Consider the following 24,775-nt stretch of genomic DNA (forward strand, 5'->3'; position numbering starts at 1 on the left):
AGGCCTCGGGCCTTTGTAAATGAAAAGATCCTCCAGGGCTGGCGGGCTCCAGTGAGCCTGTGGCTTTACATCTGCGCGGAGGGCTGTGTGGGGGAGTGCCGATGGAACAGCTCAGGGACAGACTGCTTTCTGTGTCTGAACCGGGGTAACTTAATGGCTTCCTTTCCTCACCTCCCCCATGGAAGTCCTGAAGCCCCTCCCTCTGCCCATCTGGTGGGGTGAGGTAGTGGAGGCCAAGGAGACCTGAGGGGGAGTGAACCGGACATGGACTTTGGTTTATTGGAAACTTTGGCAAACAGAAGGGGGAGGAAGGAGAGCCCGCATAGCAAAAACAGCCACTCTAATCGGGGCCAAGCTGCGGTCAAGGTAGGGAGGTGGAAGGGATGGGTGACCCGGTCCTTGGTGTGGAGGTGGGGCTTGTCCTGGGGTGCACACACCCATCCCTGTGCAGCCCGGAGGGATGGTGGCGTCGGAGAAAACCAGACCTTTCCATTGACCTCTGTATTGTCAGCCTAGTGCTACTCTGGACGACTAGGAGGGGTGGCGCTACCTTATCTGGGGCGTGCAGGCCTGTGGTAGCCACCCCCCCTTTCTAGGGCCTGGGAGTTGAGGTCACGTTTCCTCTCCCTATCCAGCGTCATGCCCCCCCTCCCCGCCCCAAACAGGTTTGCGCACTCTGAGTGCGGGAGGACACCCCACGGCCTCGCACCCAGCTCTCAGGAATGAGCCTGAAGGCGGGTGCGCGGGGCGGGGAGGGGTCGGGTGGAGGGGAGAGAGGGATATCGGCCGGGGGGCGGGGCGAAGGCTGGGGTGAAGGGCTGTGCACCAGAATCCACACCGCTGGCGGCTCGGAGGGGGCGGCCCTGGGGGGTAGGGGCGGGGCCGGGGGTGGGGCTCCGGTGCGGGCGAGCCGGGGGCTAGGGCCCCAGTAGCTCAGCGCGAGCGCTGCGCACCCAGCCAGTCCGCCTGAACGGCCGCCTGCTCTCCAGCCGCCCGGCTGACCGCCCTGCGGCGCCCAGCCCTTCTTCATGCTGGCACCCCCGGCCCCAGAGACCGCGGTCCCCATGTCCCAGGCGGAGGCCGACCTGGCCCTGCGGCCCCCGCCCCCTCTCGCTGCCACGGGGCCGCCCCGCCTCGGGCCCCTTCCTCGCCGGGCGCGTCGCTTCTCCGGGAAAGCTGAGCCCCGGCCGCGTTCTTCCCGTCTCAGCCGCCGAAGCTCAGTCGACTTGGGGCTGCTGAGCTCTTGGTCCCAGGCAACCTCGCCCGTTCCGGAGCCTCCCAGTTCTCCGGACTCTGCTGGTCCCGACCCCGCAAGGAACCCACCGCCTCGCTCCGAAGAGCCCCCCGAGGGCACGTGGACTGGGGGAGCCCCGGTGAAGGCTGCAGACTCTGTGCGTCCGGAGCTCACGTGCTCCACTGGGAGCCCGGGGTCCCGGGAACCGCCAAGGGTCCCCGAAGCTGGGGCCCAGGAGCGGCGGCGGGAGCAAGAGGAAAAGGAGGACACAGAGACCCAGGCTGTGGCAACGTCCCCGGACGGCCGATACCTCAAGTTTGACATTGAGATTGGACGTGGCTCGTTCAAGACGGTGTATCGAGGGCTAGACACCGACACCACGGTGGAGGTGGCCTGGTGTGAGCTGCAGGTGCGGCCAGGTGGCACCTCGGGATGGGACCCTTTGGAGGTTTGGGGTTGGGAGACCCAGGGGACAGCAACAAGGGAGGGAGGTATTTTTCCAGTCAAGTGACCAGACACCCCTACTCTCACTTGCTCTGATGATCCATGGATCTGGCTGATTCTGGGCTGCAGAGAGAGAAACTGAGGCAGGTGGTGTAAGTGGCTCCCCTGCGGGTTTGGACATTTTCACTTTAAAGTCCCCATCCTCAGCCCTGAGAGGTGGGAAGTAGGATGGCAAGTTGGGGCGAGAGCCAGTTGAGGTCTGAGAAGGCGGCTGGCCTCACTACTTTCCTCAAGTGGTCCCTCCCTTCCCCTCAGTCCTGGGACCCTCAGCGTGACCCTGGTCCTCCTGTTCCCTCTCCCTGCATCTTTATAGGCAGTTGGGATGATGGATGCCAGAAGGTGGGGCAGGGTCCTCTCCACTTCCAGAAGGTTTCAGCTGTTGTGGCAGGATGGGGCCCTCCCAGGCCCCTTCTGGACCTCCGAGTTGGGGTAGGGAGAGACAAGGAGCTCCAGCTCTGGCCCAAATGCAGTCTGGTTCCTCATCCCATAGCCTGCCTGGGCTCTCCTTGCCAGACCCAAAGGCGCTGAGCCCGTGGGCTTTAAGTTTGGGCCAGCAGCTTTGGATTCAGACTGGGGAACAGAGCCTGGGGGAAGGGTCCTCCGGGAGCTCTGGCACTGGGTATGCCCCTTGCTCCTGCCAGTGCCGCGCCCCAGGCTCTAGGCCAGGCTAGTAGAGGCGGCCAAACTGGGGTGGGGTGGGGGTGAAGGAGGGAGATGAGACGGGGGCGGGACTGCCATGGGGTAGGGAGCCGTCTCCTGGAACCTGGTCCTTGATCCTTACTTTTTTTTAACTGTACTCCTTCTGCAGCCCTCCAACCTCCTGTCTGGTTCTAGCAGTTCGCAGTTTCTGAAGCTAACCCTCTTGCTGGCCCCAATTCCCTGCCCGCCCGTCTGCCTGCCTGCTGCCCGCCTGCTGCCAGCCCCTGGGCACCCCCTCCCGCCCCTTGGCCCGCCCGGGCAGCCACAAAGGCGCTATTGAGCTCAGGGTTCCTGGACGGGGCTGCATAAAGTCGCTTGTGTCCAGCAGGGGGTCCAGGGGGCGGCCCCAGGCCCAGGATGGGCGTGTCCTCGGAGCAGCTTGAGGGGGTGGACCTGGAATTTGGGGTCTGCAAGCGGTTAGGCCAGCAATTCCACTTCCCACGGATCCCACCGACCCAGCCCCATTCCACAGCTTCAACCCTTCCCCTTCCTCCCCAGCCCCGCCCCCGTGTCCCACCCCACCCCTTCTCCGTAGGGGTCCCGGGCCAGATTTGACCTTGACCCCCACCCCCTACCCCACAGACTCGGAAACTGTCTCGAGCCGAGCGGCAGCGATTCTCCGAGGAGGTGGAGATGCTCAAGGGGCTACAGCACCCCAACATCGTCCGCTTCTATGACTCATGGAAGTCAGTGCTGAGGGGCCAGGTTTGCATCGTGCTGGTCACGGAACTCATGACGTCCGGCACGCTAAAGACGTGAGCTCTGTGGCCTGGTGGTAGTGCTTGGTGGGAGGGCTGGTGGTGGGTGGTCCCACTGCTTCTGGAACTTCTCCCAGGCTCCTCAAACTCTACATCCAGGTCCAGCACCAGGCTCACTATCTCTCACCCACCCCTCCTTTGTTTCTGCCGTGGGGAATGGCAAGGTCCACTCAGCACTATAGCCAAAACGTGGGTGCCTCCACAGATGCCTCCTCTCAGACCACCCAGTGCATCCCCTCCCCCCATCAGTCTGTCTTCAAGGTTTCCCTCCTATCTCCCATCTACACTCCCACCTCACTGCCACTTACCTCACTGGTCTGGAGACCTGCAGTCCCCTCAAAGGGCCTTCCCCCTCTCTGCCCCTCTTCTCTCCACTCTGCCCCTCTCTTCACCAAGCTATCCTATCTTCCTGCAGTCTGGGGTTATCTCTCCATTGCAAATCTGACCTTATCACTCCCATTCTTAAAAACCCTTCAAGGCCTCCCACAGCTCTCAGGATATAAAACCCACAATTCATAACCTGCTCACAGTCCTTAGGATCCAGCCCCATCTTCAACCTAAACTCCAGACAAACCAAATCCCCAGCACCTCCTCCCGCCCTGCTCTGTGGCTTGCTGTCTCCGTGCCTTTGAGCACAGTGTCCCCTCTGCCTGGAAAGTCTCCATCCCTCCCCCTTTTCACCCTTGAACTCCTACTCATCCTTCAGATGCAACACAGTTATTTCCTTCTGTGGAGCCCGCCCCCGTGCAGCAGCAGTTAGTCATCCCTTCCGGTGCTTCCACAGCACCTTGGCCTCAGCCCTATAACCTCATGTCTACTTCCCACACCTCCTGGCTCAGTTTCTCCCTGGATCCCTGTGCAGACAGACCTAGGCTAGGAGAATGCTGGCAGAAGATGCAGACAGTGGTGCGGGTAGGGCTGGGGAGCTTCCCAGGGAGGGCTCCCTCCCCCACCACAACCCTGGCTGCACGCCCTCCGCCTCCGCAGATACCTGAGGCGGTTCCGTGAGATGAAGCCCCGAGTCCTTCAGCGCTGGAGCCGCCAAATCCTGCGGGGCCTTCATTTCCTACACTCCCGGGTACCCCCTATCCTGCACCGAGATCTCAAGTGTGACAACGTCTTTATCACTGGCCCTACGGGCTCCGTCAAGATCGGGGACCTGGGCCTGGCCACACTCAAGCGTGCCTCTTTTGCCAAGAGTGTCATTGGTGAGTCCCTCCGGGAGTCCTTGTCATTCCTACCTCCCCCACGCCAGAGGAGAGCCTGGGGTCTCCCTTTCCCCCAGCTGGGTCCTTCAAGCTCCTCAGAGTAAGAAAACCATGGGGAAAATGGGGAAACCTGTGGCATCCCCTCTTCAGCTGCCTGGGGGTGAGGGGGGTGGGGGGGTGGGGAAGAGAAGGGTTGCAACTTGTGCTCCAGAACTGGAGAGCTGCCTAGCCTGTGTACTTGGAGCGACAAAGCCAGAAAGGAGGCCCTGCAGCCCGATGCCTGCTGTGAACCCTACAGGGACCCCGGAGTTCATGGCCCCGGAGATGTACGAGGAAAAGTACGATGAGGCCGTGGACGTGTACGCGTTTGGCATGTGCATGCTGGAGATGGCTACCTCTGAGTACCCCTACTCGGAGTGCCAGAATGCCGCGCAAATCTACCGCAAGGTCACCTCGGTGAGAGAAGGGGTGTGGGGAATTCCAGGGCCCCTCCCATTTTCCTGTCTCTACCAGCCCCTGGTCAGTGCCCTTTCCCTTCATGAAAACAGGCTGGACACAAAGATGCCCTGGTTCACACTGAAGGATAGTGGATGCACACACGCCCCCCCTTCAGAATAAGCTGTTTAGAATAACGATGTGTGCGTAGCACTCCCCAGAGTTTACAAACGATTCCATTTCCAATCTCTCATCGGCTCCTTCCAGCTGCAGGGCAGATATTCCGCCCGCTCTTTTACAAATGAGGAAACTGGCGGAGGCCGACTTGTTTAAGGTCACATTGTCGATACAGGGGGGACTGGGATTCGAAACCAAATCTCCCTGCAGCAGTCGCTGTGCTTTTGCGACTGCACGGGGCGTGTGTGGGTGGAGTGTGTGGAGGGGGGCACGTGTCAAACCGAGAACTGGGGCGCAGAGAGCCTGAGGCTAAGGTAACCCCTTCTTCAGGGCACAAAGCCCAACAGCTTCTACAAGGTGAAGATGCCCGAGGTGAAGGAGATCATCGAAGGCTGCATCCGCACAGATAAGAATGAGAGGTGGGGTGGGGTGCGGGGGCAGGAGGCTGCGGAGAGGGGAGGTGGGGTGGGGGTGGGGGAGGGGGTTGGAGGGCTCGCTTCATTGCTGCTGCGCCTCTCAGGTTCACCATCCAGGACCTTCTGGCTCACGCCTTCTTTCGCGAGGAGCGTGGTGTGCACGTGGAGCTGGCAGAGGAGGACGACGGTGAGAAGCCCGACCTCAAGCTCTGGCTGCGCATGGAGGATGCGCGGCGCGGAGGGCGCCCGCGGGACAACCAGGCCATCGAGTTCCTGTTCCAGCTGGGTCGGGATGCTGCTGAGGAGGTGGCGCAGGAGATGGTGAGTGGAGGACAGACTGCCCTGCAGTGCGGATGCGAGGGAAGCCCGGGGTGGTGGGAAAGGGGCCCAACCTACTCTTCTAGGCATCTCCTGCCAGTGTCTTCCTGCTCCGTTCTTCTTCACACACACACACACACACACACACACACACACACACACACACACACACACGTCCTGTGTTCAATAGGTGAAGATTTTATTTTCCAGATCAGACCCGAGTCCTCCAACCTCCCTACTTTACGTCAACTTTCCTGCTGATTCAGAGTTTCTGGAATGCCTTTCTGTCTAATTTATCGTCTTATTTATTTTTTCGTATCTCTCCCCCCCCACCCCCCCATATTTCCCCTCATCTTTTGTTTTTAGGTTTATTTATTTCTCTTTCTTCCTCCAGGCTCAGAACTGTCCATTTCAGGAAGCCTCTCCCTCTAGAGTCAAAATTAAGTGCTGCTTTTCACTTCCGCAGGTCCTCAGTTCCAGGACCCACCACCATGGGACTTGTTTTCCACCAGGATGCATTTCTAGCTTTTTCCTCTACTAGACTGTACGCTCCTTGAGGGCAGGGACTGGGTTGTATTGATTTTTCTGTCCCTGACAGTGCTTGACACGTGGCAGGCGCTCATTAATAGCCCACGTGTGTACACAGCTTGGAGCACTTTCACATGCCCTCGATCATTGTTACAACCCTGACATGGAATGATTTTATCCTGATTTGTTGATGAGGAAATGAAAGCTCAGAGAGGTTGAATAACTTGTCCGAGGTGCCAGAGTGGCAAAGCTGGATCTAAACTCGGGTTGTTCAGCCTTTAAGTCAGACCCTGCCCAACCTCCTTTATGTGCCCGGCAAAGCTTGTTGAAATGAATAAAGAGATGATGCACAGAAACTGGGAGACCAGGAGAGAGGTGTACATGGGAGGTAGAAGATGTGGGGGAAGAAGAATGGGGGGCTGGTTTAGGAAGGCCTTAGGGGGACAGGAAGAGAATATAAGATTCTCAATAGAAAAATAGAAGTTGAAAGGATGGGGCTCATCCATGTGGGTCTGTCTGGGTCAAGAATCCGAGAAAGTGTTTGAAATGTGGCCTAAGAACAGGTCTTCACAGCCCTGTCCTGAGATCAAATCCTGACCCATTACTTAGAGGAGTTCTTGACCTTGACACTACTGACATCTTTGTTTGGGGGACTGTCTCGTGCATTGTAGGATGTTGAGAAGAATCCCTGGCTTCTACTTACTAGATGCCAGTAGCACCTACCCCCCTACCCACCAGTTACGGCAACTATAAAGTCTCCAAATATTTTTAAATATATTTTTATTGATTTCAGAGAGGAAGGGAGTGGGAGAGATAGAAACATCAATAATGAGAGAGAATCATTGATCAGCTGCCTCCTGCATGCCCCTGACTGGACATGTGCCCTGAATGGGAATCGAACCGTGAACGATTTTAGGTTGATGCTCAGCCACTGAGCCAGCCGGCCTCGCAAGTCTCCAAATAGTGCCAAATGTACACCCCCCAAAAAAGGAAAGGAACTGACTTACTGTATAACCATGAACTGGTCACTTGTTTCTAAAAATGGGGTTGATAAGACCTACCTCAGGAGGTTATTGGGAGGATTTAACCTTGATAATACAAGGAGCTGCCGGTTAATAGATATAGTCGGTAATCAATAAATGTTGGTTCCCTTACTCCCATATCCTGGAGGCCACAAGAAAGTGTTCTGATGGATCTTTGAGGGGGGGTCCCAAACTGTGTTCCTCACCCTTCCTATTCCAGGTGGCCCTGGGCTTAGTCTGCGAAGCTGATTACCAGCCAGTGGCCCGTGCAGTACGTGAACGGGTGGCTGCTATCCAACGAAAGCGTGAGAAGCTGCGCAAAGCTAGGGAGCTGGAGGCCCTCCCCCCTGAGCCAGAACCCCCGCCAGCAACAGTCCCCATGACTCCTGGTCTCCCCAGTTCCTTCCCCCCTGAGCCTGAGGAGCCAGAGGCAGACCAACACCAGCCGTTCCTCTTCCGCCATGCCAGCTACTCCTCTACCACCTGTAAGTCACCTCTGATCTTAGGACCTAGGTCCCAGAACCCTTGGCCTCTGCCTCCCACCCAGAAGTTCAACCCAGCAGCACTGTCACTTACCCTGCCTTCCACACCTAGACCTGGAAGCTCCTTCTGGACAACTCCAGGCCCCTCCTTATCAGGCAAGCCCCCTCCTCTGCCACCACTCTCCTTTATTTCCCCTTTTTTGATCCCCTCCCCCACCAGCGGATTGCGAGACTGATGGCTACCTCAGCTCCTCCGGCTTCCTGGATGCCTCAGACCCTGCCCTTCAGCCCCCTAGTGGGGTGCCATCCAGCCCCGCTGAGTCCCATCTCTGCCTGCCCTCGGTGAGAGGGGGTCACTTGGGGGGCTCCCAGCCATTCCAAGCCTATGACCTATTTCCCTCTGTGTGAAATCCAACCCTATAACTTTGCCCCCTGGCCCTGGAAATACACCACTCTTGTCCTCATCTTCCTTAATTCCATCTCCCTAGTACCTCAGCATCCTTGAAACCATCTCCCTGGATCCCAATAATGATCTTTCTCTGATCTCAACAACCCATATCCTATTTCAGACTTTTGCCCTATCTATTCCCCGTTCTGGCCCTGGCAGTGACTTTTCCCCTGGAGACAGGTATGTTTTGGTATGAGTTGGGGTGCTAGGGTGAGACATATGGAGCTCTGGGGTCCCAGTGTCCACTCTGACACACCTTCTGTCTTCTTTCCTTTTTGTAGCTATGCCTCAGATGCAGCATCAGGCCTTAGCGACATGGGTGAAGGGATGGGACGGATGAGGAGACCGCTAGGGAGAAATCTCCGGCGAAGACCCCGATCCCGTCTTCGGGTCACTAGTGTAAGGAAGGCATAGGAGATGGGGAACAACCTTCAGGGCCAGGAGGGAACTTTCAGGAAGATGGGGGAGGTTAGCCAGAAAAGGGGAGTAGCAGTGTGTGACTGGTACCCAAGTGGCAGCCAGTTTCTAATACCAGATTTGGGGAGCAGGGTCTGCTTCTCTTCAGTTCCAATCCAGCCACAACACTTGGTTGGAGTAGGGTGGGGATCCCTGATAAGGACAGAGGGCTTGACCTCCTCCCTTCTGCTGAATTTAAATCTGAAGGTCTCAGACCAGAATGACAGAGTGGTTGAGTGCCAGCTACAGACACACAACAGCAAGATGGTGACCTTCCGATTTGATCTGGATGGGGACAGCCCAGAAGAGATTGCAGCTGCCATGGTGAGGGGGAGCAAGATGAGGATTGAGTCTTTGGGTTTGGGACAACAGTCTCCCTCCTGATGTTCCCTGGTGCTGAACTCCCCCTCCCTCCATCTAACAGCAAAAGTGTTTTTAAAGCACTTGATGGCACTCAGCATAGTGTCACTGAAGACATCTTGTTTTGGGAGAGATTTGTTTATCTAGTGAGGTTTGGATTCTCAGCTGGAGCAATTTGAGACTAACATAGAGTATATACAAGAGCTACAGTGAAGTACATGCCAGACATGTGATACTGTGACTGTAAGTAAAGGATGGACTGTGGGCAGGAAAGGGAAGAAATAGGACTTATGCAATCTCTGACAGATGCATAAGAATAGCAGTGAAGCCCTAGCTGGTTTGGCTCAGTGGATAGAGTGTCGGCCTGCGGACTAAAGGGTCCTGGGTTCGATTCCGGTCAAGGGCCCATGCCCGGGTTGTGGGCTCAATCCCCATTAGGGGGTGTGCAAGAGGCAGACAATCAATGATTCTCTCTCATCATTGATGTTTCTCTCTCTCTCTCTCTCTCTCTCTCTCTCTCTCTCTCTCTCCCTGCCTTCCTTTCTGAAATCAATAAAAATATATTTAAAAAAAAAAAAAGAATAGCAGTGAAGGGTGGAAAAGGCATGTCTAGTTGGGGTACAGCATGAGCAAAGGCATAGAAATAGATAGTGTCTTAGAATATGGCATTGGGAGGGCTTCATGAGGAGACGCTAGAATTAAGGGTTCCAGTAGCCCTTCTGGAAGTGAGGTTGGGCATGTAGAGTGGGCCTGGATTATAGGTGGTTCTGAGAGTTAGATAGAGCGTAACATGGTGAGAATAGGTTTTAAGAAGACCAATCTGCCATGGGATATGGGAGCAGGTTGGGGGTAGGGGATCCAGTTGGCAGGTGGGTACAAGGAGCCAGGTGTGGACTGGAAAGAATAGATCATCTGGGAGGGAGGAGGGGTTTCAGGAAAATAAATTACTCTGTAATATAGTAATTTATTGACATAGTACAATACACATAGTAGATGCTCAATAAATATTTGCTGAGTTGATATGGGAGAGGGGATATCAAGGGTGACTTGTAGCTTGGAGGAACTATTGGAAGTAGACCATCAAAGGAGAGGGAAAGTTGGAAATGAAAGTGGGCTTTTTTTAGGGGTCATGATGAATTGAAGAACGGACAGGCAACATAAGATTCTCCATAGAAGCAGGATATGGGTCAGGCAGGGCTAGAGAGAGAGGTGGATTTAGGAGTCATCAGTGTAGAACTGAGAGTGAAGGGAGATGGGCCTGCAAAACCAGAGGCATAGAAGATCTGAGAGTGTGTCTCCATGGATACCCCCAGTTCTAGAATGGGAGAGAGGATAGGTCATCAAAAGACACAGAGGTGGAACCTGAGAAGTAGGAGGAGCCCAGAAAGATGTTAGTAAAAACTGAGCGAGGAGTTTCATGGAGGTGGCATAGGGTGAAGTCTAAGGCAAGATCACACTGGCATTTGTCAGGAGAAGGTCTTTGTGGGAAATCAGTTTCGGTGGAGTAGGGGTGGTGGCTGTCAGCCTCTGGGGTGAAAGAGGAAAGGGAATGGGAGAAATGTCAGGGTTCCGGCACTCCCTCCTAAAAAGCTTATCCTCTATCATGTCATTCACTCTGTGTCCAGGACAAAGACAAAATATCACTTGGCATGCAAGCTTATCACCTCCCATCAAGCTACTTGACCCTTCCAGGCTCTTTCCTCCAGTCACCCTGGTTTCTAAATAGTCCTCTGAAGAGGCTGGATGCTTTTCTGCTTTTGCCTCCATCTGCTCAGGGGGTCTCTCATCTCTTGCCTGAGAAACTTCTCTACTGAGCTTTCAAGCCCACGCAGATCCACACTGCCACCGAGACCCCATCCCCTGAACCCAGCATCCATTGCTCTCTCTTCTCTCCTTACCAGGCCACCCTCTACTTCTCTGCAGCAGAATTCTCTTGAGATTAAATCTGATATTCTGGAACATGTCTTTAAAATTCACAGCAGTTTCAGCTGTGCTTACGTCTCCACTATTTTGTGAATGTGCCATGCCTCTTCTTGCCTCAGAGCTATTACTCATGCTGTTCTCTCTGCCTACACTGCCCCTCTCTTCATGATGAGCACCGTGGAACAGAGAAAAGGGTGGGATTCCACATAAGACCTGAGTTCAAGTTTCACTGTAATTTACTAAAATCTGGGGCAAGTTTCATAACCTTTCTGAACCTCAGTTGCTCATCAATAAAATGTAGGTGATAGCACCTATTTTGCAAAAATGTTCTATGAAATATGATATAATACATATGAGAAGGGAAATGATATAATGTACGAGAAGTATCTACACATGGTAGGTCTTCAAAAAAGGGATTTTTAAAATTCATCCTTCGAGGTTCAGCTCTGTGACACCATCCCAACTCCCCCAGCTCGACTCGGGGTAGAATGACCTGCTCTCTCTCATTGGAATAGCATTTTTAAAAATTGTGGTTAAAAAACACATAAAATGCGAGGCAATAGTGGAAAGAACTCAGATTTTGGGTTTGGACAGATCTGGTGCAAATCCAGTAAATTTGGGCAGACTGAACTTAATCTCTTTGAGCATTGGTTATCTTAACTCTAATGGGGGTGTTAATAAAGATCCCAGAAAGCTGTTGTTGGTGTTAAATGTGGTAAGATATATAAAGTCTCTGGTATGTACATGCATCCTGTGAATGTTAGCTACTTTCCTCTAAGCTATAGAGAAAAGTAGCTAACAGAACACAGTGCTTGACACACAGTAGATATTTATTAAATACTTGTTTTAGGTTGGTGGTTGGCAGAAGCGGTAGGGTGAAAGGCTGGCTTTTACAGATCGGAGCGGGGGGGGGGGGGGGAGAGAGATGAGTGGGATAACTGAACCCTCCCTCCCCTTCCTGCTGATCTTTGCCAGGTATATAATGAGTTCATTCTGCCTTCGGAGCGAGCTGGATTCTTGAGCAGGATTCGGGAGATTATCCATCGAGTGGAGACCCTGTTGAAGAGAGATACTGGCCCCGTGGAGGCTGCTGAAGAGCCCCTGGGCCCTCAGGTCAGACTCCTTGGGCACCTCCAGGGGGAAACTGATTCCCTGCTCAAGGCTTCATTATTCTCTGCCTCACTAGTGGCCTTGGATCTAACTCTTCTTCATCTCTGAAAACCTAAAACAGTGGCTCTTAGCCTCTGATGAAAGCCTTGTTCTAGAAAAATATGTTCAATACACACTTTTCTTTTAACTTATTATTTTGAAATAATTTCAGACTTACAGAAAGAAGTTGCAAGAATTGTACAAAGAACTAGATACTCTTAGCCTAGATTTGCTAATTGTTTTTGTTATATTAGCTTTTTCTTTTCCCCTCTGTGTGTATATATTTTTTTCTGAATCACTCAAGTTGTAGACATCATGCCCTTTACCTCTAAATATTTAAGCAAATACATTTCTGAATTCCTGAAATCCATCTATGGACTCCTAGAGGTCCATGAGTCCTGGCTTAGGAACCCTCATCTGAAACCAAGACTAGGCTCTTCCCCACTGTGACCGTGGGCCCCCTTCTCTCCCTCAGGAGGAGCCTGCACCACTGCCTGTTCTCCCAGGTCCCCTCCCCAACCCATCCAGTGGTATGTACTGAGTTCTGTCCCTACTCTCCCCAAACCTTGGGTTGCTCCTGGGAAAGGTGCAGGGAATGGAGGATTGGAATCTCAACACACCCTCCTCCCTAGCAGAGTTCCAGAGTGGTACCTCCCTGGAGCATAGCAGCTGGGCAGCCTTCTCCACTTCCCCATCTTCTTCTGGAACCCCCTTGTCTCCTGGAAACCCATTTTCTCCTGGAACCCCTGTTTTCCCAAGTCCCATCTTCCCCATCACTTCTCCTCCCCCATATCCCAGCCCCTCCCCATTTTCTCCCATTTCTTCCCAGATTTCAAATCTCTCTCCACACCCCCCCAGCTCTCCACTCCCATTCTCCCCCAGTGCATCCCAGTTTCCAATCCCAGCCTCTCAGTTTCCACAGAGTTCTCTCCTCCCCAGTTCTCCACCTCCCTTCTCTCCCAGTTGTTCCCAGGTCACTCTTGTGCCTCATTCCTTTCCTCCATGCTCCTCCTCCTCTTCTCCTCTCCCCTCCACCACAGCAGCCCCTCTCCTCTCTCTGGCTAGTGCCTTCTCACTGGCTGTGATGACTGTGGCCCAGTCCTTACTGTCCCCCTCACCAGGGCTCCTTTCCCAGTCTCCTCCAGCTCCTCCTGGTCCCTTATCGAGCCTACCCTCTCCCCCTCCCCTTGATCCCTGTGGCCAGGAGAGGCCTTCACCTTTGACAGCTGAATTGGAGAGTGAGGTGAGTAGAAAACCAAGGGGGATAATTAAGGGGGCTCGATTCTGGATAATTTCTCTCCTCATGGACCACACTTTGTAGGCCTCCCCAAATCCTGCTCGGCCACTCCTGGGTGAAGCCAGACTGGCACCCATCTCTGAAGGTGAGGCCTCTGACCACTTATCTTCCCCTGCCCGTTATCCTCAGCCCATTTTATATTCTGCCACTGATTACTCTCCCTCCTTCCATGACTCCTTCCTTGTCTCTCCACAGAGGGAAAGCCCCAGCTTGTTGGGCGTTTCCAAGTGACTTCATCCAAAGAACCAGCTGAGCCTCTTTCCCTGCAACCAACATCCCCAACTCTCTCTGATTCCCTGAAGCCTCCAACCCCTCAGCTAACCTCAGAAAGCTCAGACACAGAGGATAATGCTGGAGACGAGCCAGAGGCCAGGGAGGCTCTGGCCGAGAGTGACCGTGCAGCCGAGGGCTTGGGAGCTGGAGTGGAGGAGGAAAGGGACAGTGGGAAGGAACCCCAAGTGGGGGACAGCTCCCCACTCCTGAGCCATCCCAGCCCAGTGTGGATAAACTACTCCTATAGCAGCCTGTGTCTGAGCAGTGAGGAATCAGAGAGCAGTGGGGAGGATGAGGAATTCTGGGCTGAGCTGCAGAGTCTTCGGCAGAAGTGAGTCTGGGGAGGATGGAGGACAGGAAGTGAACTTGGGAGAGCCAAGTGTGTGGCTAGCTCCCTCATGCCCCTGGTGCATCCTCAGGCACTTGTCAGAGGTGGAGGCACTACAAACACTACAGAAGAAAGAAATTGAGGACTTGTACAGCAGGCTTGGGAAGCAGCCCCCACCGGGTATCGTGGCCCCTGCTGCTATGCTGTCCAGCCGCCAGCGCCGCCTCTCCAAGGGTAGCTTCCCCACCTCCCGACGCAACAGCCTGCAGCGTTCCGAGCCCCCAGGCCCTGGTGAGACTGCAGTTGCCAGATTCCCACCTTTCCAGTCCTCTTCCCTAGTGATGCAGCTTTCTTTCAGGCCCTGGGGGTCTGCCCTTGGTTTGGGGGGACTAGCCCCCTTCTCCCCGTGGCCCCCTTCCCTCACTTAGTGCTCTCCCTCCCCATCCTACACCCAGGCATCATACGAAGGAACTCCCTGAGTGGCAGCAGCACCGGCTCCCAGGAGCAGCGGGCAAGCAAGGGGGTGACATTCGCCGGGGATGTTGGCAGGATGGTGAGGGCGGGCCCAAGGGAGGGAGAGTCCAGGGAATGGTATCTGGCTGTAGCTTCAGTCTCCTCCCATCCCGGAGGTTTCTTCAGTGCTTTTTCTTTTCCCTCCAGTGAATTCAGAATAGAAGCCATGTGTCTCCCCCACACCAGGACCCACCATGGAGCTTGTGCTCTCAGAATCTGCGAATCAGTACAACTCTTCCAGGAAGACCTCAGCACTGAGGGAGTAGAAGGACAAAGGGGCGTGGAGAGTGCTGTTTCATTACAGGGAAAAGCCAAGCATGTGAGAACTATTTGCTGTGTGTAGAAAGAAGACATTCTGCAGCCTGCTACCGCCCCAGCCAAGAGCCAGCCACTAAGCAATCCCACCCAAACGCAGATGCTTTCACAGGGCACACTCCCAGCTGGGCAAGTGGACACCAGAATTAGCAGCAGCCAATAAAAACGCTGGAAACTCAGACTCCAGATGTGTATCTGTCAGGCCTTAAGAACTGGGGGCAAAGGCCGATGGGGTGAGGAAGGGGAGGACTTAGAAGGGACTCTCCTCTCACAATAGGAGGCAGGGGTAGAAGCTGCCCAGCCTTCTGGCTTCCTGCCAGCAGTGCATGAGGAAACTGCAAAGTCAATGATCCGCCTCACCATCTAGATCCCACCTCAGGCCTGCACAGGCAGGCCCCAATGGAAGTTTAAAAAAATGAAAGCTGTTTGTCCCTCACCCTTCGTCTACCTTTCTCTCTAGGGGTGGGAAAGGCAATAAAGTTGGAGGGTGTTGTAGGGTAAAGGACAGAGTGACCTTTCTTCCCCCAAGATGTGGTTCAGTCTCAAACAGCCCAGGGACCCACCATGAGCGCTCCCTTAAATCAGGTGGAAAGATCTCACGGAAAAAGTAATTCTAGTTAAACATTTACGGCTCCCTGGGGCCATGCCACTGTGCTGCAGCTGCTGCCCGTGGAGCTTTCCAGCGTGAAGTGTCAGCCCCAACACACGCACCTGACTCCAAGAGAGATGACTCAGTTTATTCTCAATCTGACCCCATCTTTCCTATAAGCTCCAACACTGCACAGAGCTGCCAGGCCCACTCCCACAACAGCCCACCTCTTGTCCTCCTTCCTCCTGGCCCCTGGGAAGTGAAGGGGATAAACCACAAAGTCAGAAAAATTGGGAAAAGCCAAAGTTAGATAACTTGCAAAAAAACAAAAACAAAAAACAAACTATAGGAAGGGTTCAACTACCACAAACAGTGAGTGTGAGGTGGGCAATGTTACTTTGACGATGGCCCTGGCTTCTTGGGGCTGATCATTGTCCAAGGTTAATAAGGTGGCCAGCAGTGCTGTGAGCAGGCTTCAGCTTCTACAGGTCATGGGCATCATCCATCATGTGAAGGGGCTCCAGCAGGTTAATGTGCAATGCCCATCTGGATCAGGAGCCTGATGCCCTTGCCGCAGCTCGGGCTCGAGCAGCTTTGGCCTCATCCTCCAGCTCATCTAGGAACCGCTCCTGGGACACTGAGTAGAAGGTGTAACCATCTGGGGAGGTTGGTTAGGGAAACCACTTGGAACATGCACATTGCCTTTTCCTGGTTAATCTCTCATCCTCCTAAATCTGTAGCCCTTTGTTCTTCCAAGCCCTGACCCATTCTTCTTTTTTTCAAAGAGGAAGGGAAAGGGAGAAGCATCCAGAGAGAATCATTGATTGGCTGCCTCCTGCACGCCCCCCAACCGGGGATCTAGCCCACAACCTAGGCATGTGCCCTGACCTCCTGCTTTATAGGTCAACACTAAACAACTGAGCCAAGCTGGTGGCTGACCCGTTATTTGTTTATTTTTTCAGAGAGGGAGAGGGAGAAATGGGAACATCAATGATGAGAATCACTGATTGGTTGCCACCTGCATGCCTCCTACTGGGGATAGAGCCCGAAACCCAGGCATGTAACCAGGGACCCTTGTCCGCAGGCCGACGTTCTGTCCACTAAGCCAAACTGGCTAGGGCGGACCCGTTATTCTTAATTAGTTACAATAAAATAGAACCTTAAAATGACAGAGTAAGGTAAATTAAACGCTTGGCTCCGCGGTTAGACTTTCACAGACCAGGCTCTTTCTACCACCCCCATACTGCCCTCCTACACGTCACTGCTCCCCTTCTCTTCCCCCCACATGCGGTCTCCCTGAGTCTACAGTCCAGGCGGATACAAATAGCTAACACGAGGGCCCCGATGCTCAGGCCGGTCACGATGTTCCGGGTCCGCCGCTGCGGCAGAGTCTTCTGCCACTGGGCGAGCTGCGCCTGCCGCATGAACTGTAGCTGCGCAGGAGTCAGCTTCTCCCGAGTCGGGTCAATGCGCTGGGCCAGAGGGGCCTCTCCACTCTTCGCATTAAGGGGGTCACCAGCTCCCGGCGCCGCCATATTGCCGCTCCGCCCTTCGCAGTCCGGGGGCGCGGGGTTTGCTGGGAATAGCAGCCCTTCGCTTCCGCAGGGGACGCTGGGAGCTGTAGTCCGCGTTTTCTTTCACCAACTGAGTGCGGCTCCTTAGGGAAAGGGCGGGGGAGACGTGAAACGGACGTGCTTTCTGATTGGCTGAGAAGTCCACGGCCGTTGTGGCGGGAAAAGGCTGTGGAGGGCTCGAGGCTGTGGTGGGAACTGAGTTTTCCTCGGACTTGCGGCGAGGACAAGCACACAGAAGAGGAAAAAGAACCCAGTGTGGCGGAAGGCCCTGGAGTGAAGCTAAGGAGATCGGTTTATGGATCCAGCGAGCCGTCCGGGTGTCCACAAAGGCTTCTGAAAATGGACGGACGCGTGAGGCCAAGACTGGCCCCTGTTAGCGAGTTTCAGTTTGGAGCTGTTGCCACAGAGACCATCGAAGACGCTCTGCTCCACTTGGCCCAGCAGAATGAGCAAGCAGTGCAGGAGTCTGCGGGCTGGATGGGCAGCTTCAGGGAGACCCGAATCGTGGGTGTGGACGCAGGGCCGGGAGCTGGGTTTTCGGGGGGGGGGGGGAATGGGGGGGGGATGGGCAGGGGCATCTGTCTTTAAGGCACCAATTTTGAGGTTCAGTGTAGTTTATTAATTCAAAGAAGTTGCTGCATGCCAGGTTCTGGGGATATAGCGATGAATAAGGCACACCAGCACCCTACCCTTGGTGTCCAAATGTACATTTATTATCCCTGCTGCCTGGGATAGAAAGATGAAATATAGTCCCTGCTTTCAAACCATGAATGTAATCCTTGGAGAATATTAGGACAAATCTGCAAATGCTTAGGTACAAGTATGGTTAAATAAGTGACACACTAGGTAAAAAACAAGCTTCTAGGGGGACTGAAATGAGTGAGGGGGTGAGGTAGGGGTAGGAAGGATGAAAGGAGTCCTCAGGCACCATGGCATTGGAGGTAGGCCTTGAAGGAAAGGGGACATTCCATTGGGAAAGATAGTAAAGGGGTCGTCTGAGTAAAGCCATGGAAACAGGGACGCTCAGGGTAAGTGCGAGCACAGCTAGTCCAGGTTGGCCGGAGCATGTGGAAAAGTAGTTGAAATCAAGACCAGAAAGGTAGTTTGGGGACATTCCATGGGGGACTTTGAGCGCCAAGGCGAGGAGTTTATACCTGGCTTGGTAGGAAAGCAAGAAGGCATGGGAGGTGTTTTAATATTGGGTGTGATGTGACGGGAACCTTGGCCTTAGAAAAAAATATCTTGGCTGTGATGGGAAAGATGGATTGGAGTAGTCGGTGCTCGTAGTTTAGGTGACAGGGCCAAGGGAGTGACAAGGAAGGGTGAATTAAAGACATTTCAGAGGTAAAATACGGGGTTCCACAATGGATGAACTTAAGAAGTGAAGAAGGCAAGGATGACTGTGCCACAGAGTTGAGCCCAGGAGACTGGGAATGTAGGGGCGCCATCAAGGGAAACACACACATGCACGAAACAACACAACAAAACGGGAGGGAGTGTGACTTTTGTTTGGGAAGGATAATGACTTTGGTTTTGAACCTACTGAGTTTCAGGTGCTTGTAGAAAGGTTTCTAGCAGGCGGTTTAAAAAGTAAGAGAAGTCAGAACCGGAGATAAATGTTTGGGCATTGTCGCCATAATGAGACTGCAGGGGCAGAGGATGAGCTACGAGAAGGAGAAAAGAGAAGGTCGAGGACAGCTCCTTGGGAAACATTTTGTGTTCAGGAAATTGGAGTCTGGAGCAAAGTCATGAAGGAAGTGAAAGGAGTGGTTTGGAAGATAGGGACAGAACCAAGAGATCCTTGGGAGCAAGAGAGTTTCCAGAAGGATGACAACGGTTTCAGATGCCTCACGGATGTGAACAACAGGAATGAGGGTGGCAAAAGGGCCACGATGCTTGACAACTTGGACATATTTGCTGGCCTCGGAGGCCACCATTTCAGCAAGCTGGGAAAAGTAGAAGCCAAATGGCAGAACTTAGGAAGTGAATGACGAGGTGGAAGCAGCAGGCGTAAACCAGGCTTTCAAGAAATTAGATAAAGTCCTTGCTTAAGAGAATAGAAGGGGAGGGTTTTTCTGTTAATAGTCGATCTGAGTATGTTTGTAAGGCAGGAGGTGGAGCCAGCAGCAAGGGCGGGGTGTAACCCTCATCCATTCCACCTAACCCAAGCTCAGTTTTCTTGGCAAATTAAAATGGAAAATAGAAACAATTGCCCAGATAACTCAGACCAAAACCAAACAACTACACACACACACACACACACACACACACACACACAAGAAAAACCTCAACTCCATTAAATAATAGGACCGGCTAATAACACACAATTATTCTAGAGTATTTTGCTTAATTGCTGAAACTAAACAATTCTCTTCATTGGACACTGGTAGCAGAGCTTTAGTCTCTGTAATGATAAGGTTTTGTACATACACCTATGTCTGTCGTGTGTTGAGTAGTTTGTTAAATTATCTTGTGCTACCTTGACTTTTATAGGTTTCTTTTCCCCTAAGAAAGTCAAATTTTCTCTGAAGACATATGGTAATTTGATTGTAGGTACTTCTTTACCGATCAGTGCCAAAAGTTCCCAGTTCTGCAGCTTTCTTTATTGAGAACTAACATTTACCCTTGTTTCCGCCCTCTAATGATATTGCAAACTAAATAAAATTCTATCTGGGGCGGTTCTTTCAAAGAGAAACAGGCAGCCTTAAATCTTGCCAAGGTATCTTGCCCTTCTCACCTTCCCAGTGACTCCCCCACCTCCCAAATTGGGCTCTGTTCCCTGATTTGGAGGATGTTTCTTCAAAACAAGCCACTCCACCTTAACAAACTTGCTCCTGGGAGAGGCTCAGCCACCACAGATTTACCCAACAAACTGGTGGTGGAGAGATGGTGTCCAGCTGTAAGGTGAAACGTGTTTGTAAAGCAATGGGAGTTCTCCAGAGGGTGGTTACTAAACAAACAGTATTATAAAGAATATTGTAGCTCCGGGAGGGACCTTTCTGTTCCTGTCAACATTCCACTGCAAACAGAATATAAGGGTTAGGATTTGTATCCATCCAAGAATCACCCTTGAAGCTGGGGGTTCCCAGCATGGCGCAGAGGCCAATTAGACCAGCTGGTATGATTGCGTGTAGCTGGCTAAGCCTTTTATCAGCTGAGACCCACAAGAAGGCTCCAGGGTCACTGAGGGGGCTTGGTAAGCCCTTGTCTTTGGCACTCAGTCAGCCTCCTTTTCATGCCTCTGATCTGCCTATTGGCAGCAAAAGGAACTAATCTCAGCTTGGGTTGTTTCAGTCTCATCTTTCTCACCTCCCGACCCCCTTCCCTTGGCCCCATCATGGCTTTTACACAACGCCAAGAGTTCACAGAGTGGTTTTGGTTGCACCTTGTGAATTAGGCTCTTCTTTTCTGTTTTGGCAGAGTTTGTTTTTCTCCTGTCTGAACAATGGTGTCTGGAGAAATCTGTGAGCTACCAGGCTGTAGAAATCCTAGAAAGGTAAAGCCCTGAGCATAAGGCCTTTGTAGTGGTACCTCTCAGAATGACTAATATATCCAAATCTTTAAAAAAAAAAAAATACACACCCAAAATAGTACTAGTTTCCCCTTGCCATGAGACCTGGTTTTGCACCCTCTAGTGCAAATGCAAATTTCTTAGCCAGCGATTGGTATTGGCGAGGATGAGATGTAGCACAATTTGAAGCAGAAACACCCTTCAGTTTGAGTGTGGGTTATTTACTCTCCCCTTCCTTTCTTTTTAGGTTTATGGTTAAGCAGGCAGAGAATATCTGCAGGCAAGCCACAATCCAACTAAGGGATAAGACAATGCCTCAGAACTGGAGGGCTCTGAAAGAGCAGCTTTTCAACAAATTTATCCTGCGTCTTGTGTCATGTGTTCAGCTGGCAAGCAAACTTTCTTTCCACTACAAAGTAAGGAGCTGGGATTGCTCATGGGCACCTGAGTGTTAGAAAGAAACCGGCTCATTCAAAGGTGACTGTGAGAAACCTACTCCTAGGCTAGGTGATACTACTCATGTGGAAATTCCAGAATGTGATTATGCTTCCTAAGCATACCACACACACACACACACACACACACACAGAGTCACACACACACACAGTCACATAGAGGGAGTTATTAAATAGCCTGAAGTTCTGTTCCCAAAGTATAATTGCTGGACAGAGGCCATTGTTCATACAGGTCACCTTTTTTCCCCTTGGACTCAAGGACAGTTTGCATAAAATGTCTGAATTGCCAACATATCAGCATTAAAGGTAAACTATTATGTTTAAAAAGGATAAAATTTTTTTCCACATTACTACCCAATGTGTATATAACAAAGTATCATTCATTCAACAAATATTTATTGTCTTCTATGGCCAGATGCTGCACTAGGTGCCATGGCTGCAACAGTAAAAATATTGTCTGGGCTCTGAAGGAACTTATCCAATGAGAGAAGACACACAAGCAAATAATGTGTTCTGATTAGTGTCAATACAGAGGGCTATGAATGTACCTCGTTAGCCTTGGAGAGTCAAGGAAGTGTATTTAGAGAAAATGACTTCTGGAAAGGGGAGGGGTTGTGGAAGATGGGTGGATCCTAAGGGAAGAGGGAGAGGAGTTAAGAAAAGCAGGAAGAGAGAAGGGGGAGGAAAGGAGGTCCAGATACAGGAAACAGCATTGTAGAGGCTTGGGGAGCTTGGTGGGTTTGAGAGCTGCAAGTTCTATATGACGAGCATTGAGTGTAATAGGGAATACCAAGGGAAAAGGCAAGATGAAGGCATGGGCTGGATTGTGAAGGGCTTTGTACACTATGCCAAGATGTATGACCTTTATTCTGACAGCCTTTCCTCTCCCTCACCGTTTTTCCTTGCTCAGATAATCAGCAACATTACAGTCCTGAATTTCCTCCAGGCTCTAGGATATCTACACACTAAAGAAGAACTGCTGGAGTCAGAGCTTGATATTTTGAAGTCCCTGAACTTCCAAATCAACCTGCCTACTCCCCTGGCATATGTGGAGATGCTCCTGGAGGTTCTAGGTAATTTATTAAGTGTGCCAGGGACTGTGCATTGGAGCCTTCCATAGAAGGCAATAAGAATGATGTACCCAAGGGTTTGGGAGCAGTGGGCAGAACCCACCAATGAGGAACAGCAGGAAGCCTGGGCTGATGGAGGGAAGTGCTCTCTTTGGTTCTTGTCAGGAAAAGAAACTTAGGTCTCAGCACCTGGCTTCTGTTTGGACTCATGAGGTACTCTCTTACTGCAGGACCAAAGAGTTGATTTTATAGAGAGGCATGAGATAAGAGGGGAACAAACAAATATACTCGAACTGTATACGGAGATTTCTCTACCTTTCCCTTTGTCCTTTAAAATTGACCTCCAGCTGAAGAGGTTTCTTTTCTTTTTTTTTTTTTATGATTCTGCAGTTGCTTTTATTTTTTATTTTTTTAAAATTTATTTATTGATTAAGGTATCACATATTTGTCCTCATCCCCCCATTCCCATCCCAAACCCCTCCCCACGCATGTGAAGAGGTTTCTTACAGTAAAGCAAAACAACCAGGAAGCACATTAGCAGCTCAACAGTTTTACGTTGCATAACAACCGTGATTATGATCAGAAAAGACCCGAATAATGCCCTTTACCATGCCCATACTCCATCTAGGATATAATGGCTGTTTGGTCCCAGCCACGCAGCTGCATGCAACCTGCCTAACCCTGCTCGACCTAGTCTATCTTCTGCATGAACCCATATATGAGAGCCTGCTGAGGGCTTCAATTGAGAACTCCACGCCCAGTCAGCTACAAGGGTAAGGCAACCCCTTTAGCATAGGCTCCTTCCAGAAACAGAGTCCAGAATGTAGCATGAGAACTTGGGGAATGGAATTTACCTAGCGAGGCATCCAATCCACAGATAACCTGCACAGGTTATCTGGTTCAAATTAACGTCCGGTATGTTGTCTGGATGCAGATGACTGAGCCCAATCAGCAAAACCCTAAATGTTTTCACTTTTAAATTTAAATGACTTCAAGTAATTATTTCCTAGTTCTTTCTTTATAGCTGTTTATAATTTGAGATTACCTGACTGCTTTTATAGTCACTTGGGGAATAAAAGCCAGTCACAAGGTTGCAACTTGGACAAAAGTGTTTGATTACTGTAAAGTCAGAATAGTAAAAAGCCTCACAATTACATTTGTTAGGGAGACAGATGGAACAACAAAAGGCCTATAAACCAGACAGGAGGCTCATGTTTAAATCCCAGTTGATTTGGGGGAGGCTGGGAGAAGGTCAATTAACTATTTGTTGACCATTTCCTTCCATGTCTAAAAAATCCACGATGATCAACATCAACAATTGAAGTTCCATGACCCTAAGATTTGGAAGATCAAATTTCAGCTCCAAAATTAATAATGGTTTTAATCACTCAGGGAAAAGTTTGTTTCAGTGAAGGAAGACTTCATGCTATTGGCAGTAGGAATCATTGCAGCAAGTGCATTCATCCAAAACCATGTGTGTTGGAGCCAGGTATGCATCACTGAGCAGGACCAGCATGGTCAGAATTCATTTAATAGAAAGCATGCTCCCATTTAGTTAAAGGAAAACAGAAGACTATAAAAGGTAAGTGCCAAGACCCAGGGTTAAGATGAATGAGCAGGATTTGGGAGAGGAAAAACTAGGTTAGGACTGAAAAGTGTCCTCTAGTTTTCCTCTTATGAAATTAGAAATGGAGGTCCAAGTTCAGCTTGTTCTCTTTATGAGGATAATCTGTTATCATGTTAAAGTCTAATAAATATATCCTCCCAAACAGAGAAAATGTCAAGGCCCAAATATCCCTCTCACCTTTCACAAAACTTATCTCCAGCCCAGTGAAATGTCTAGTAGAAACTTTCCACACTAACACCATCAGGGCAAATGTGTCCTAATGTAATTTGGCTATTGGCAAACACTGGGGTCTGGATTTAATCTTCTCTGTAAATACAGAGAAACAAACAAAAAAAATTTATATTTGGCTTGAGAGACCAGCCCAAGCAATTTGTGTACTAAAACATGTTGAGATGATTTAGTAATAAAAAATCTGTCTCTATTTCTGAAGGTTGTGGGGCACTTGCAGAGCATCACGGGTATTGCCTTGGAGAGCATTGCTGCATTCTCTTATGCAATCCTGATGCACAGCGTGGGAGCCAACACTCCGGGGCGACAGCAGCCTATTCCTCCCCACCTGGCAGCCAGAGCTCTGAGGGCTGCTGCTTCCTCCAACACATGAAGCAGACAGAATCTGCCAAATAGAAACAGCCTTCCGTCACTGCACTCACCCCTCCCTTTGTTTACTTTATACTCAGGGTACAAAAGTTTCAAGTATCTTTTGAACTGTGTTTTGTATTCCAACTTGATGCTTATTTTCCTGCATCAGAGAAAGAGTTAAGGTGGACAAGCATGTCCTTTTTGCCATATCAGAATGAAAATGTAAGAAGTTAAGAGAGACAGAATATTAGTGAAGTTGGTTCATTTTTGTTTAACAAGATATTTATGGCTTTTCTTTTAATTGTTCCTTTCATTGAGAGAATATCAGACATGGAGATTAGTATTCACCAAGGGCTCAAAAACTGAGACCATCTGGGTGACCTTGACTGAGCACGAAGGCAGCCTGTATTTCTCCTTCAAGTTAAACATCTGTTCTGTTAAGATCTAAAAAAATAAGGTTTTCTTTATAGCTATTTTCACTAGTCTTCTTAAAAAGTAATACTAACCCATCTCTAGACATGTTTCTA

General features: G+C 51.1%; 3 protein-coding genes across 3 annotated transcripts; 2 read left to right on the forward strand and 1 right to left on the reverse strand.

Moving 5' to 3' along the window:
- The first annotated feature begins 1,028 nt into the window (after positions 1-1,028).
- WNK4 (WNK lysine deficient protein kinase 4) lies at positions 1,029-15,024 on the forward strand. The gene is made up of 19 exons (XM_008149334.3): positions 1,029-1,643; positions 3,020-3,192; positions 4,183-4,403; positions 4,702-4,859; positions 5,346-5,434; positions 5,536-5,752; positions 7,520-7,784; positions 8,002-8,123; positions 8,351-8,409; positions 8,511-8,628; positions 8,893-9,009; positions 11,944-12,081; positions 12,593-12,647; positions 12,750-13,360; positions 13,439-13,499; positions 13,610-14,018; positions 14,107-14,306; positions 14,471-14,568; positions 14,676-15,024. Exons 1-19 carry the CDS (start codon positions 1,029-1,031, stop codon positions 14,676-14,678), a joined length of 3,729 nt encoding a protein of 1,242 aa, XP_008147556.2. The 3' UTR covers positions 14,679-15,024.
- A 752-nt stretch (positions 15,025-15,776) lies between these two features.
- On the reverse strand, positions 15,777-17,012 carry LOC103293075 (cytochrome c oxidase assembly factor 3 homolog, mitochondrial). Its single transcript, XM_008149333.3, has 2 exons — positions 16,754-17,012; positions 15,777-16,090 (listed from the first exon to the last, which is right to left on the reverse strand). The coding sequence occupies exons 1-2, from the start codon at positions 16,965-16,967 to the stop codon at positions 15,984-15,986; spliced, it is 321 nt and encodes a 106-aa protein (XP_008147555.1). The 5' UTR covers positions 16,968-17,012; the 3' UTR covers positions 15,777-15,983.
- Positions 17,013-17,320: 308 nt separating this feature from the next.
- CNTD1 (cyclin N-terminal domain containing 1) lies at positions 17,321-24,365 on the forward strand. The gene is made up of 7 exons (XM_008149331.3): positions 17,321-17,514; positions 20,427-20,502; positions 20,765-20,933; positions 21,883-22,045; positions 22,671-22,815; positions 23,435-23,531; positions 24,100-24,365. The coding sequence occupies exons 1-7, from the start codon at positions 17,346-17,348 to the stop codon at positions 24,268-24,270; spliced, it is 990 nt and encodes a 329-aa protein (XP_008147553.1). The 5' UTR covers positions 17,321-17,345; the 3' UTR covers positions 24,271-24,365.
- The last annotated feature ends 410 nt before the right edge of the window (positions 24,366-24,775 follow it).

Source organism: Eptesicus fuscus, chromosome 20 (genome assembly GCF_027574615.1).
Source record: "Eptesicus fuscus isolate TK198812 chromosome 20, DD_ASM_mEF_20220401, whole genome shotgun sequence".
In the NCBI taxonomy this organism is placed as follows: Eukaryota; Metazoa; Chordata; class Mammalia; order Chiroptera; family Vespertilionidae; genus Eptesicus; species Eptesicus fuscus.

Bases quoted from the DNA above. Each gene is read 5' to 3' on its own strand.
- WNK4 (XM_008149334.3), top strand. From the start codon at position 1,029: ATGCTGGCACCCCCGGCCCCAGAGACCGCGGTCCCCATGTCCCAGGCG. The intron at 1,644-3,019 runs GTGCGGCCAGGT...CCTACCCCACAG, and splicing joins TGGCCTGGTGTGAGCTGCAG to ACTCGGAAACTGTCTCGAGC. The intron at 12,648-12,749 runs GTATGTACTGAG...CCTCCTCCCTAG, and splicing joins CCTCCCCAACCCATCCAGTG to CAGAGTTCCAGAGTGGTACC.
- LOC103293075 (XM_008149333.3), bottom strand. From the start codon at position 16,967: ATGGCGGCGCCGGGAGCTGGTGACCCCCTTAATGCGAAGAGTGGAGAG. The intron at 16,091-16,753 runs GTATCCGCCTGG...CAACCTCCCCAG, and splicing joins GGCCCTCGTGTTAGCTATTT to ATGGTTACACCTTCTACTCA.
- CNTD1 (XM_008149331.3), top strand. From the start codon at position 17,346: ATGGACGGACGCGTGAGGCCAAGACTGGCCCCTGTTAGCGAGTTTCAG. The intron at 20,934-21,882 runs GTAAGGAGCTGG...TTCCTTGCTCAG, and splicing joins AACTTTCTTTCCACTACAAA to ATAATCAGCAACATTACAGT. The intron at 23,532-24,099 runs GTATGCATCACT...CTATTTCTGAAG, and splicing joins ACCATGTGTGTTGGAGCCAG to GTTGTGGGGCACTTGCAGAG.